The following is a 13,511-nucleotide window of genomic DNA, read 5'->3' on the forward strand; positions in this document are numbered from 1 at the left end:
TCCTAGCCCAGGCCTGCCCCGGCTGGGGGACGTGCCCCCTCTTCCAGCCGTACCTGCTGGAGCTGGTGCACGGGGACGGGGGGGGGGGGGTCTTCCCTCCCCAGCGCAGCCTGCCCCCTGAACCCCTCATCCCCCACGACCTCACCCTCCTGTACCCCCCGTCCCCCCCCACCCTCCAAGTGCAGAACGCCTCAGGACATGCCGCATCAGCCCCACGGCGGTGCCGGGAACCAGAGTCGTTGGCACCGCCACCCCCCGGCCCCCGCAGGATACAGGTCTCTATATTGGCTCCAACAATGTAGCCAGCGACATCAAAATTGATCCGGATGAATTTACCCTGCGGAGACAAGAGGGTGCAATGGATTAGTGGGGGGGGGGTGGAAGGGCTCCTCTAGCCCCCCGGGGTCCGCATACCTCTCCCTGCCCCTCTCCACCATCCCATCAGGGCTCCCAGCCCTGCTCCTCCCCCACACCCCACCCTCCCCTCCCAACCAGCCGTGTCCTCCCCCCAACCATCTCTCCAGGACCCCCAGGATTCCCTCCCAATCCCTCCTGGGCCCCCATGCCCCACCTTGCCCCGCCCCCCACTATCCTCCCATGGCCCCCAGTCCTGCCCCTCCTCGATTCCCTGGAGCCCCCACCTCTGCACACCATCCCCCCCTATGGCCCCAGCACTGCCCATCCCCCATAATCTCCCTGGGGCCCCCACCCCCAACCCTGCCCCTCCCCGCCTCACTGCCCCCCAGAACTCACGAATCGGGAGGAGTTGTCGTTCTTCACCGTCTTGGCGTTGCCAAAGGCCTCCAGGATGGGGTTCGCCTGGAGCAGCTGCCGCTCGAGCTCACCCTGCGGGGAGGGGGGCAGGGTCACCCACCGGGGTGCTGCGGGGGTGGGGGGGGGGGAGAGCTCCCCCTGCCTTGTCCCACTTCTCCCAGCAGGGGGCGCCATGGGGCAGGAGGAGCTCCCAGCTGCCCCGCCTCTCCCAGCAGGGGGCGCTATTCTCATGGTGACACGCCTCCCCCACACCCAGAATGTTGAGGAGGGGGCCACAGGAAACGTGGGGCGGGGTGAAGGAAGGCTGGGAGCTACTCACGTAGGAGATGGGGCCGGAGGTCTGTGGAGGGGTCACGCACACGAGATGAGAGGGGAGGGCCACAAAACACAAACAGAGGCGGAGGGTTAGTCGGATGGACAAGGATGGAGGCAACCAAATGAGACAGAACGAGGGGACTGCGACACAAACCAGGAATCAACACCCCCACCCCCACCCCGGCTCTAACCACTAGCCCCCACCATCCTCCCTGAGCACGGCGGAGAAGCCAGGAGTCCAGACGTGATGAAAAATCCTTGGAAAAAAGCACAGCCACAAAAAAGCCAACAATAAAAGCAAAAAGGCAGTTTAATGAAGCACACAAACACCCAAAAAAGGGGGTAGGGCTATGGGAAGTCAATCAAAGGGCAGGGATACACTCAAGTGGCACCCGATGCATCCACCTGCCGGGTGCCCAGCCAGGTTTGGAGACTCCAGCTGGGGGCAGCAAGACACAGCAGAGGGGAGGTTACTGCTGCGGGATGAGGGTATCCCACCGCACCCACCAACAGCCCCTTCCGGCCACGTGTGCCAGAGTTCGGAACATGGATGCCTCTAGGGCACAGGGACCCTTTGTCAGTGCTGGAACGCGGCCCCTTCAGGATGAGGGTGGGATACGCAAGGACCCCTTGTCCTATGCTGAAGTGTGGCCCATCTGGCACAGAGGTTGGGTATATGGGGACGCCTCACCCAGCAGAGCCTCTCTGGGGTGGGACCCAGGCATCCTGACTCCCACCCCCAACCCTCTCAGCACTGGATACCTCTATCCCTCTTACTACGGCCCCAGACCCCCCCCCCTCCCAACACCTCGGTAACACGCAGGGCACGGCACAGCTCAGGGGGTACACCGGGGGAACAGTAGGTTATTATGGGCAGTTGGGGGGAGGGACCAAGAGCTGCACAGGTGGGCGGCTGAGCTTCTGCAGGTACTGAGGCCCATCAGTACAGGCCCTCCCCCACCCCAGGGAACACCTGCCCCGGCACCCTTAGGTGCCCAGTGCCGGGCCGGCTGGACTCACCGGGACACTCTGCTCCTTGCGGGCCTTGTGCGAGGAGGCTACGTGGGCCAGATACTGGATCACCTTCTTGGTGTTCTCCGTCTTCCCTGCGCCGGACTCGCCCCTGCAACGGCACCATGACGGGCACAGGTCACACGCCCCCGGCAGGCACCCAGGGTAGCCCCATGAAGTGCAGGCCGCATACACAGCATGCCACCAGGGGGCAGTGCTGCGCTGCACCCGCCCATGCACACACATACGGACACACACCAGCAGGGGGCAGCGTTGCTCTCTCTCTCTCACAGGCACACCCCCAGCAACAGCTGCGCTGGGCACACACACACACCCCACCCCCGCAGCAGGGAGCTGTGCTGTGGACTCTTGCAGCCGGGCGCGCGCACACAAACGCAGGCAGCCGCATGCACACCGCTCGGGACACTTACGTGCACAGAATGGATTGATCCTCTCGGTCTGTCGGGAGAGACAGAGGGGTGAGTGTGGTGCTGCGCACACCATCCAGCAGTGTCAGCGCCCCCCGCCCATAGTCCCCTCCTGAATACATCCAGCCAGGTGGGTGCCCTCTGGCCTGTTACAGCCCCTCACCCTTGCTGCCCTGCTCCCCCTCCCCTATTTCCCCATCCCTTGCACCCTCCAGCAGGGGGCAATACACAGAGAAAGCTAAATCTGGCTCCGAGCAGAGAACCCCCCCCCCACACACACACACACAGGAGTTTCATCCACCTCCCAGCAGGGCCGTTCCCCCCCCCCCCAGACACACGTGCAGCTCCCAGCAGGCCCCCCCCACACACACACAGATCCACCTCCCAGCAGGCCCCCCCCCACACACACAGATCCACCTCCCAGCAGGCCCCCCCCACACACACAGATCCACCTCCCAGCAAGGCCCCCCTCCCACACAGACATACACATCCACCTCCCAATAGCAACCCCCCCACACACACACGCGCACACACACACACAGATCCACCTCCCAGCAGGCCCCCCCCCACACACACACAGATCCACCTCCCAGCAGGCCCCCCCCCACACACACACACAGATCCACCTCCCAGCAGGGCCCCCCCACACACAGACACACACAGATGCAGCTCCCAGTAGGAGGCCTCCTCCCCTCCCCACACACAGATCCACACACACAGATCCAGCTCCCCATACACACACACACACACATCCACCTCCCAGCAGGACACCCCCACAACACACACGCAGACCCACACAGATCCAGCAGGGCCTCCCCCCCACACACACACACACCTTGCAGCATGCTGCGGTAGGCGGCCTCAGAGATGGCGTAGATGTGGGGCGGCATCTCGTGGCGTTTCTTGCCCCGGTACATCTCGACAATCTGCTCCGTGTAGATGGGCAGGTTCTTGTAGGGGTTGATGACCACACAGAACAGCCCTGAGTACGTCTGGGAGAGGGAGGGGGCAGAGAAAGGGGAATCAGTGGGGAAGGGGCTAGGACGGGAGTGGGGGCTAGTGGTTAGAGCAGCGGGGAGCCCAGGCTCCGAGGCAGGCTCCAGCCAGGCAGCTGAAGGTGGTTGTTACGAGGGAAGCCACCACTAGGAGGGAGGGGTTGTGGGGCACAGGGTGGGGGGGAGGAATTCTCAGTGCCCCCCCCCACCATGCACTGCTCTCTCCCCTCCCCCCACTCCTGATCTGTCCCCATGCCCGTCAGCTCCTGCCTGCCTCTGGCCCGGCACCAGCCTTCGGGGCTGGGGCCCAGAGCAGACAGCTGAGCCGGAGGGGGGGGGGGGGTACAGGGCCAGAGAGCCAGGACCCCTGGGTTCCCAAGGGAGGGGGGTGTACACTGGGGCTCTGCCCGGCTCTGAACCCCACCCACCATGGGGCCCCTACGTGTGACCAGCCCCAAATCCCCATGGGGCAAGGGGGGGGCAGGGCCAAGGTCGAGGGGCCCAGGTGCCACCCCGGGACCCATCTCATGCTAAGCAGCGACAGGCTTGTCCTGAGCGTGGAAGAGTGATGGGCCGGGCTGAGGCCTAGGGGCCGGCTGCAGGGGGCTCGGTGGGGCACAGGCTGGGAGGGGGGGGGGGGAGACCGCAGTGAGGGGCGCTCTGCCCCGTGCCAGGCTCTCCCCCCCCCCCCCACAGGGTAGGACTCGCACCCCACGCTGCCGCCCGCCAGGTTCCCACCAAACAGGTCAGGCCTGTCCTAGCCCTGGGCACGGGCGCCACGGCAACCTGCCCCACACCCAGCCCGGCAGAAGGGGGGCAGGGAGCCAAGGCATCCGCCCCCCCCCCCCACCTGCTGGATTCTCTGCCCCCGACCCATGTATGACCCCACTCTGCACCTCCGGCCCTCCCACTCTGCCCCCCGGCAGCCCCCCCATAGGCACGGCCCTGGGTGGGGGCAGCAGGCAGCTGATTGTCCATTGGGGGGGCATCTCCCACCCCCCCAACCCCATGGGGCTTTCTAGGCATTCGTGCAGGACAATGGGAACTGCCTCCTGCCCCCCCCCCCCACTCCATGCAGCCCATGCCCCCTAGAGACTCCCTGGGGCATGGGGCCAGCGCTGGGTCCACAGCTCCCATGACGTCAGGCTGACCCTAACGGGATCCCGGCCATGCCCCAGGCTGTGGTGCCACACCCCGCCTCCCCCCCCCCCCACCAGCCGATGAGCCAGCCCCATGGAATCCATCTGTCCCGCCCTTCGCCCCAGCCCAGCCCTCCCTGTCAGGGCCTGGGGCAAAGTACAGGCCGCACCCAGCCTCCCCCACCCCAGCGACGCCACTCGCAGCATGCCCAGCCCCACACCTGCTAGGACAGGCCAGAGATGGGGCAGGGCGGCCCCTAGTGAGGACGGGAGGTAGCATAAGCCGGGGCAACCCCAAGGTGTGTTTGGGCCCCAACCCCATAGTGGGGATGCTGGGTGGTGCAGATCCAGGCAGGATCCTCTCCAGCGATGTCACAGCCCAGGCCGGCGCCTCCCCCACACCCCTGTCCCAGCCCCCCAGGACAGCAAGGGGGGGCTCCTGGCTGTGGGGGGGGAGGCAGGGAAGAGGATACAAGGCCTTTCCATGTTAGGGGTGCTGGGAATCTTTAGGGTGGAGTTGTCTAGTGGTTAGAGCAGATAGGACTCTTAGGTTCTCGCCATGGCTCTGGGAGGGGAGTGAGGCCTAGTGGTTGGAGCGGGGAGGGGGCAGCTAAGATCCCTCGGTTCTCTCCAAGGCTCTGGGGACACATCTAGACTATGTTTAAATTTCCAAAGAGGAGAAGCAAATGCCACAGGAATTTGCATATCTTCTTCCGATCGCTTTTTCAAAAGCGGGTCTTTCGAAAGTGAAAGTAGTCTGCACGCGGGTTTTTTACAAAAAGAACAAATCAACCCTTTTTTGAAAAACCGCGTAAACCTCCTTTTTTTAGGAAGAGCGGTGTTTTCGAAAAAGGGGTTTTTTCTCTAAAAAAAAAAAGCGTCCAAGCTACTTTCACTTTCGAAAGACCGGCTTTCGAAAAGGCAATCGGAAGACGATATGCAAATTCCCACAGAATCTGCATATCCTTTCAAAATTAGAACATAGTCTAGATGTGCCCTTGGAGGGGAGTGAGGCCTAGTGGTTGGGGCAGGGAGAGCGAGGACTCCTGGGTTCTCTCCCAGGCTCTGGGAGGGGAGTGAGGCCTAGTGGTTGGAGCGGGGGGAGCTGGGACTCCTGGGTTCTCTCCCAGGCTCTGGGAGGGGAGTGATGCCTAGTGGTTGGAGCGGGGGGAGCTGGGACTCCTGGGTTCTCTCCCAGGCTCTGGGAGGGGAGTGATGCCTAGTGGTTGGAGTGGGGAGAGCTAAGACTCCTGGGTTCTCTCCAAGGCTCTGGGACAGGAGTGAGGCCTAGTGGTTGGAGCGGGGGGGGGGGGGGAAGCTGGGACTCCTGGGTTCTCTCCAAGGCTCTGGGAGGGGAGTGATGCCTAGTGGTTGGAGCAGGGGGGAGCTAGGACTCCTGGGTTCTCTCCAAGGCTCTGGGAGGGGAGTGATGCCTAGTGGTTGGAGCGGGGGTGGGGGAGCTGGGACTCCTGGGTTCTCTCCAAGGCTCTGGGAGGGGAGTGATGCCTAGTGGTTGGAGCGGGGGGGGAGCTGGGACTCCTGGGTTCTCTCCAAGGCTCTGGGAGGGGAGTGATGCCTAGTGGTTGGAGCGGGGGGGGAGCTGGGACTCCTGGGTCTCTCCAAGGCTCTGAGAGGGGAGTGATGCCTAGTGGTTGGAGCGGGGGGGAGCTGGGACTCCTGGGTCTCTCCAAGGCTCTGAGAGGGGAGTGATGCCTAGTGGTTGGAGCGGGGGGGAGCTGGGACTCCCGGGTTCTCTCGCCGGCTGGCGGGGGGCTGGGCTCGGAGGCCGGGGCCCCGCACTCACGTAGATGAGGCCGGAGTAGTAGCGGTCCTTGAGGTTGTGCAGCACAGAGGCCTCGTTGAGGCAGGTCAGCTCGGCCATGTCCTCCACCTTGGTGAACTTGGGCGGGTTCATCTTCTGCACCTCGTGCTTGGGCACCAGCACCTGGCGCCCGTTCTCGGCCAGCTCCACCAGCACCTCGTCGCCCCGCTCCTCCCGCAGGCCGGCCGCCTCGAAGCCGTGCCGCTCCGAGGGCACCCACACCAGCCGCTTGGCCGTCCAGTCCGCCTGCGTGGCCGGGTTCCCCACCGAGGCCCGGTCCACGAAGAGGTAGCGCTCGGCCGCATCCCGCTGGGCCACTCGCGTCGCCATGGCTGGGGACGGGCCTGCGGGGAAAGGGGCAGGGTCAGCACCGCAGGGAGACCCTACGATAACACACCGGACCCAAGAGACCCTACAATAACACACCGGCCCCGAGAGACCCTACAAAAACACCGGACCGAGCAACTCTCCCGCCACCCAGGGGCCCTGAGACACCCTACAACAACACACCGGACCCGAGAGACCCTACAACAACACCGGACCGAGCAACTCTCCCACCACCCAGGGACCCTGAGACACCCTATAACAACACACCAGACCCGAGAGACCCTACAACAACACACCAGACCCGAGAGACCCTACAATAACACACTGGACCCAAGAGACCCTACTGCCACGCACGGGCCCTGAGAGACCCTACAACAACACACCAGACCAAGCAACTCTCCCGCCACCCAGGGGCCCCGAGAGACCCTACAATAACACACCGGACCCGAGAGACCCTACTGCCACGCACGGGCCCCGAGCAGCCCTCCCGCCATGCATAGGTCCCTGAGAGGCCCTCCTTCCACGCACGGGCCCCCAAAAGGCCCTACAATAACATACCAGACCTGAGCAACCCTCCCGCCACGCACAGGCCCCCAGAGGCCCTCCCGCCACCCAGGGGCCCCAAGAGACCCTACAATAATACACCGGACCTGAGCAACCCTATTGCCATGCGCAGGTCCCCAGAGGCCTTCCCGCCATGCACGGACCCTGAGAGACCCTACAATAACACCCTGGACCGAGCAACCCTCCCACCACCCACGGGCTCCAAGAGACCCTACAATAATACACCGGACCCGAGCAACCCTACTGCCACACATGGGCCCCAAGAGGCCCTCCCGCCACCCAGTGGCACCAAGTGGCCCTCCAATAACGCACCATCCCATGCCACCCCGAGAGACCCTATGATAATACGCAGGCCCTGAAAGGCCCCCCCACAATACACTGGCCCATGCCCCCACCCACCCACCCCTGGCAATACCCTACAATAACACATCAGCCCTGAGAGACTCTACAATAACATGCCAGCCCACTCCCCACTCCTTCCCCCCCCCCCCGAGACACCCTACGATAACACACTGGCCCACACTGCCCCCCCCAAGAGACCCAGCCCACACCCTCCCCAAGAGAGGCTCCACCAACATACTGGCCCACGCTGCCCATGAGAGACCCTACAATAACACACGAGCCCTGAGACGCCCTCCAATGATGCACCGGCCCCCCCGCCTGCTGCGAGACCGACAGCAAGAAAGCCGATCCCGCCACCGTGGCTGGGAGTCACTCTTTTACAACACACCCAGCCCATGGTGCGGGGAGGAGACCCTACAATAACAAACCAGCCCAAGAAGCCACAGAGCGACCACAGACTCTGCACCCTCAGGGAGACCCTACAATAACACACCAGCCGGTGCCCCTCACCGCAGCCCCCTGCTAGCCCAGCCCTCGGCTCCCCTCCCCCCCGACCTGCAGCCCTCCTTGTATTCAAAACCAGGAGGCCAGCCTGCAGTGGGGGGCGCTGAGGCCTGCTCACTACAGCTGAGACCGGCCAACTCGCTGCACCCACCAGCCCAATTGCAGCTCCATGGCAACCAGACTCAAGTGACCCCCCCCCCGGTCCTTCCCACAGGCCATTCAGGGGCCCCTGGCTCTCACCCCCTCCAGCCTACCCACCCCCACTCTCTCTTTCCATGGGAAACCCTAGCCCAACGCTTTGGTCATCAATGGGGGGGACAAGGAAATAACTCCCATAGGTGGGCAAAAGCTCTGGTAGCGGATCATGCCTCACTGTGATCTGTCCTGAACTGTGCGTTATTGTAGGGTCTCACTGGGCGGCTGCAGGGGAGAAGCCTGGACACAGGGGCTGTTATTGTAGGGTCTCTCGGGACAGCTGGGCCTGACTAGCTGGGTTGTTACTGAGCCTGGGTAGCTACGGAGTGTGGGGAGCCCAGGGCTGGGCTGGCAGGGGTTGCGGGGTGGGACTGAGGGGCACCGGCAGGGCTGGGGGGGAGCCCAGGGCTGAGCAGGGGCTGTGGGTCAGGAGTGAGCGGCACTCGCAGGGCTGGCAGGGGCTGTGGGGTGGGAGCGAGGGGCGCTGGCAGGGTTGGGGGGCAGGGCTGGGCTGGGCTGGCAGGGGCTGTGGGGTGAGAGTGAGGGACAGCGGCAGGGCTGGGCTGGGCTGGCAGGGGTTGCGGGGTGGGACTGAGGGGCCCCGGCAGGGCTGGGGGGGGGGGGGCAGGGCTGGGCAGGGGCAGGAGCTATGGGTCAGGAGTGAGGGTCACTGGCAGGGCTGGGCTGGCAGGGGCTGTGGGGTGGGAGTGAGGGGCACCAGCAGAGCTGGGCTGGGGGGCCCCGGCAGGGCTGGACAGGGGCAGTGGGTCAGGAGTGAGGGGCACTGGCAGGGGCTGTGGGGTGAAAGTGAGGGGCACCAGCAGGGCTGGGCTGGCAGGGGCTGTGGGGTGGGACTGAGGGACACTGGCAGGGGCTGTGGGGTAAGAGTGAGGGGTCCCAGCAGGGCTGGGGGGGAGCCCCCGGCTCGGGGGGCAGATGCCAGGACTCCTGGGCTCTGTCCCGGCTCTGCTGCTTTTACTGTCCTCAGTTGCTTCGCTGGGGGGCAGCAGGGTTGCGGGGGGGGGGGAAGCTCCATTTCCCCATTCCTACAGCCGTGAGAATCCTGCCCCCCCCCCCCCCACGCCCTACCCCCGCAGGACAAGCCCCAGCCTGCCTGTCCCTGCAGGTGTTTCGCTCGCTGGGTGCATGGGGGGCGGGGGAGCCCTGGCTCCAGCCCCAGACACCCTGACACCCCTGCTGCCCCCTCCCCGCAGAGCCCCCGGCCCCCTCCCGTGCGCCCCTCACCTGGGCCGGCGGCTGCAGGGCTCAGTCCCGGCTCCTCCGGCAGCAGCGCCCGGCACGTCACTGAGGCAGGGAGGAGACAGGAGGGAACTGCCCACCGGCTGGCACGCAGCAGCTCCCGGCGCTGGGGAGGGGAGGGACCCAGCCCCGCCCCCGCTCTGACCCACCAGACCCCTCCTCTCTGTCAGAGCGAGGGGGGGGACCCAGGCATCCTGGCTCCCAACCCAGGGATGGTGGGGTGGGGGCTGCGGGTCAGGAGTGAGGGGCACCGGCAGAGCAGGGCAGCGGCTGGGGGTGGCAGTGGGAATTGAGGGGCACCGGCAGGGCTGGGGGGGGGGTGGGAACTGCGGATCAGGAGTGAGGGGCACTGGCAGGGCTGGGGGTGGGGGTGGGACCTGAGGGGCACTGGCAGGGCTGGGGGTGGGGGTGGGACCTGAGGGGCACTGGCAGGGCTGGGGGCTGTGGGTCAGGAGTGAGGGGCACTGGCAGGGCTGGGGGGGTGGGGGCTGCGGGTCAGGAGTGAGGGGCACCGGCAGGGCTGGGGGGGTGGGGGCTGTGGGTCAGGAGTGAGGGGCACCGGCAGGGCTGGGGGGTGGGGGCTGTGGGTCAGGAGTGAGGGGCACTGGCAGGGCTGGGGGGGGTGGGGGCTGCGGGTCAGGAGTGAGGGGCACCGGCAGGGCTGGGGGGGTGGGGGCTGTGGGTCAGGAGTGAGGGGCACCGGCAGGGCTGGGGGGGTGGGGGCTGTGGGTCAGGAGTGAGGGGCACTGGCAGGGCGGGGGGGGCGGGGGCTGCGGGTCAGGAGTGAGGGGCACTGGCAGGGCTGGGGGGGTGGGGGCTGCGGGTCAGGAGTGAGGGGCACTGGCAGGGCGGGGGGGCGGGGGCTGCGGGTCAGGAGTGAGGGGCACTGGCAGGGCTGGGGGGGTGGGGGCTGCGGGTCAGGAGTGAGGGGCACTGGCAGGGCTGGGGGGGGTGGGGGCTGCGGGTCAGGAGTGAGGGGCACTGGCAGGGCAGCGGGGGTGGGGGCTGCGGGTCAGGAGTGAGGGGCACTGGCAGGGCAGGGGGTGGGGGCTGCGGGTCAGGAGTGAGGGGCACTGGCAGGGCTGGGGGTGGGAATTGAGGGGCACCGGCAGGGCAGGGGGGCGAAGGGGCTGTGGGTCAGGAGTGAGGGGCACTGGCAGGGCTGGGAATTGAGGGGCACCGGCAGGGCTGGGGGGGCAGGGGCTGCAGGGGAGGAGCAAGGGGCACCAGCTGGGGGTGGGGGGGTCACCTGCACTACTGCTTGGACACACCCTGGCCTTGTCTCTTGGCTGGTGCCCCCCCCACACAGGGCAGGGCAGGCTCAGCTCATTCCCTAACAAGGAGCGAAGAGGCAGGTGCCGATCCCCCGCCCTTTGGCCCGGACCCAAGGCAGGTGGATCTGGCCGCTCAGTAGGGCAGGGTGCAAGTTTCTGTTTCCTGCTCCAACCACATCCGCCCAGAGCTGGGGAGAGAACCCAGGAGTCCTGGCTGCCCGCCCCCTAGGCCCCACTGCCCTGCCGGAGCCGGGGAGGGAGCCCTGATCCGCTGGGTCCCAGCCCAACCAGCCAATTAATTAACTCATCAATCAGAGCAGAGAGCGGGCGCTGCCGGGAGCACCAGGGATAGGCCCCACGATAACACTGTCTGGGGAACTCCCCGCTGCTGTACCACTGCCAGGCCGGGGAACTGGCAAAGCAGGATCCAGCCAGGTCAGCACGAGGAGGGGAGACCATGTGGCTGGACCACCGGCCTGCCCCGGATATGGGCCAGCAGGAGGTTCTCAGCGCAGGAAGCAGGGCTGGCCCTGTGCGGGGGTGGGGGCATAATCTCTAGGAAACATACAAGCAGGTTTTGGCCCTCAGGACCGGCTCTCTCTCTCCCTGGCCCTGAAAGGGGAGTGAGGTGTAGTGGTTAGTGTAAGGCCACGAGGGGTTGGGAGGCAGGACTCCTGGGTTCTCTCTGGCTCTGGGAGGGGAGTGAGGTGTAGTGGTTAGAGTGAGGGTAGCTGGGGTTGGGAGGCAGGACTCCTGGGTTCTCTCTGGCTCTGGAAGGGAAGTGGGGTGTAGTGGTTAGAGCAAGGGTAGCTGGGGTTGGGAGGCAGGACTCCTGGGTTCTCTCTGGCTCTGGGAGGGGAGTGGGGTCTAGTGGTTAGAGTGAGGGTAGCTGGGGTTGGGAGGCAGGACTCCTGGGTTCTCTCTGGCTCTGGGAGGGGAGTGAGGTGTAGTGGTTAGAGCGAGGGCAGGTGGGTTAACGCTGGCTTTGGAAGGGAAGTGGGGTGTAGTGGTTAGAGTGAGGGTAGCTGGGGTTGGGAGGCAGGACTCCTGGGTTCTCTCTGGCTCTGGGAGGGGAGTGAGGTGTAGTGGTTAGAGCGAGGGCAGGTGGGTTAACGCTGGCTCTGGAAGGGAAGTGGGGTGTAGTGGTTAGAGTGAGGGTAGCTGGGGTTGGGAGGCAGGACTCCTGGGTTCTCTCTGCCTCTGGGAGGGGAGTGGGGTCTAGTGGTTGGAGCAGGGAGGGTGGCTGGGCTCTCCTGCTGCCGGCTCTGGCCAGGGTCAGGGCTCCGCGCCAGGCCCTGCGCAGGGCGAGGAGCGGGTGCTCTCAGCATAATTGTGGTCTGTGCTGTGGAATGCCAGGAATGCCTGAGAGACCCACAGGCCGGGCTGCCCCCCCCCCCCCACCCCCCATGGAGTGTCTGGCTGGGCGTCCCCACCCACGCAGCTCAGCGGGCACCAATCTGCCAAAGCCAGGCGAGAGGGGCCCCCAGGCAGGGAGGGGGCAGGATACCGCGGTAGACTGGCCAGGGTGTATGCGCGGGGCGGGGGGGGTTAATCTCCATGACTTCACCTGCCCTCAGCCTCCCCTTATTGGCTGGAGGGGTTGATGGAGGGGCCTGGTTTGGGGCGGGCAGTGGGGTCTACTGGTTAGAACAGGCCCGGACTCCTGGGTTCTCTCTCTGGGAAGAGGTGGAGGGGGGGGGTGGAGCTAGGAGTCAGGATGCCTGGGTTCTCTCACCATCTCTGGGAGGGACACTGGTCCCTAGTGGTTAGAGCCATGGGACCAGCTCTCCCCATATCCCCTTCCTCACCCCCCTATCAAGCTGAAAGATCAAAGTGTTCCAAGGCAAGGCCTGTCCCAGAATGCCCAGCGGCCTCCCCCCCCCCCCCCTTGCAACCCTGCACTGTCACTGAAGAGGCAGCAGGGCCAGGAAGGGGAGGGGGGTCATTCCAGACCTGTCCATCTCCTGCCTCCTCCCCGATCCTCATGCACCAGCTCATTGGATTGGCAGCCTGCAGCTTCTGCCAAGGACAAGGGCCTATTTTCGGTGGAAAGGGAGCCAGCCCAGCTTCTCAGCATCGGGATATAAATACAGACGGCCCAGTGACGGGCGCCCTCGCTCCTGGAGTCGGGGCTCTCCCATCTCCCGTTCCTGCCCCAAGTTCTCTGCCCCACACCGGTTGGAAATCAGCTGCCATCCCTACAGCAAAACGCCCCCCACGCTCGGCCAGGCTGTGTCGGTGAACGGCAGCAGAGTTTGGTGCACACAGCAACGCTCCCTGGAATGGTTTCCATTCCAGGGCGGAATAAATTTTGTTCTGTGCACCAAGGACAGTCAGATGTGCACCACCCGGCAAAACATACGCGGGCGCCCTGCTCCTCTGCTGAATCTCCCCTGGAGGAGCTGCGCAAGCGCTCAGCGGACCAGACACATTGATCCAAAGCCAGCGAGAAGTTGGGCCGGCGCGGGTCACATACGTAACCCTCTGGCCACAAGCCGCTGCGTTCGCCTAGGCCGACCCGACGCACCGAGAAACCAGCCGCCCCTCCCCGGAGACACGGG

The 13,511-nt window shown here is 65.5% G+C and overlaps 1 protein-coding gene across 6 annotated transcripts in view; it reads right to left on the reverse strand.

Annotated features, from left to right (window-relative positions):
• Window positions 1–13,511, reverse strand: part of LOC102447805 (myosin-10-like) — a 54,526-nt gene that overhangs the window by 39,847 nt on the left and 1,168 nt on the right. Inside the window, exons 1-9 of one of the 6 annotated variants that reach the window (XM_089770056.1) lie at window positions 10,926–11,160; window positions 9,662–9,721; window positions 6,467–6,828; window positions 3,364–3,520; window positions 2,532–2,559; window positions 2,110–2,212; window positions 1,094–1,114; window positions 754–846; window positions 274–337 (exon numbers count right to left, since the gene is read on the reverse strand). In XM_089770056.1, the coding sequence (XP_089626182.1) occupies window positions 274–337; window positions 754–846; window positions 1,094–1,114; window positions 2,110–2,212; window positions 2,532–2,559; window positions 3,364–3,520; window positions 6,467–6,814 (814 nt within the window). In that variant the 5' untranslated portion in view covers window positions 6,815–6,828; window positions 9,662–9,721; window positions 10,926–11,160. Of the gene's footprint in view, window positions 1–273; window positions 338–753; window positions 847–1,093; window positions 1,115–2,109; window positions 2,213–2,531; window positions 2,560–3,363; window positions 3,521–6,466; window positions 6,829–9,661; window positions 9,722–10,925; window positions 11,165–13,511 lie in introns of those variants that run through there. The other 5 variants (XM_075915166.2, XM_089770055.1, XM_089770057.1 and 2 more) reach the window with 5 other exon arrangements.

This window comes from Pelodiscus sinensis, chromosome 18, assembly GCF_052426305.1.
Source record: "Pelodiscus sinensis isolate ZL-2025 chromosome 18, ASM5242630v1, whole genome shotgun sequence".
Lineage (NCBI taxonomy): Eukaryota > Metazoa > Chordata > Testudines > Trionychidae > Pelodiscus > Pelodiscus sinensis.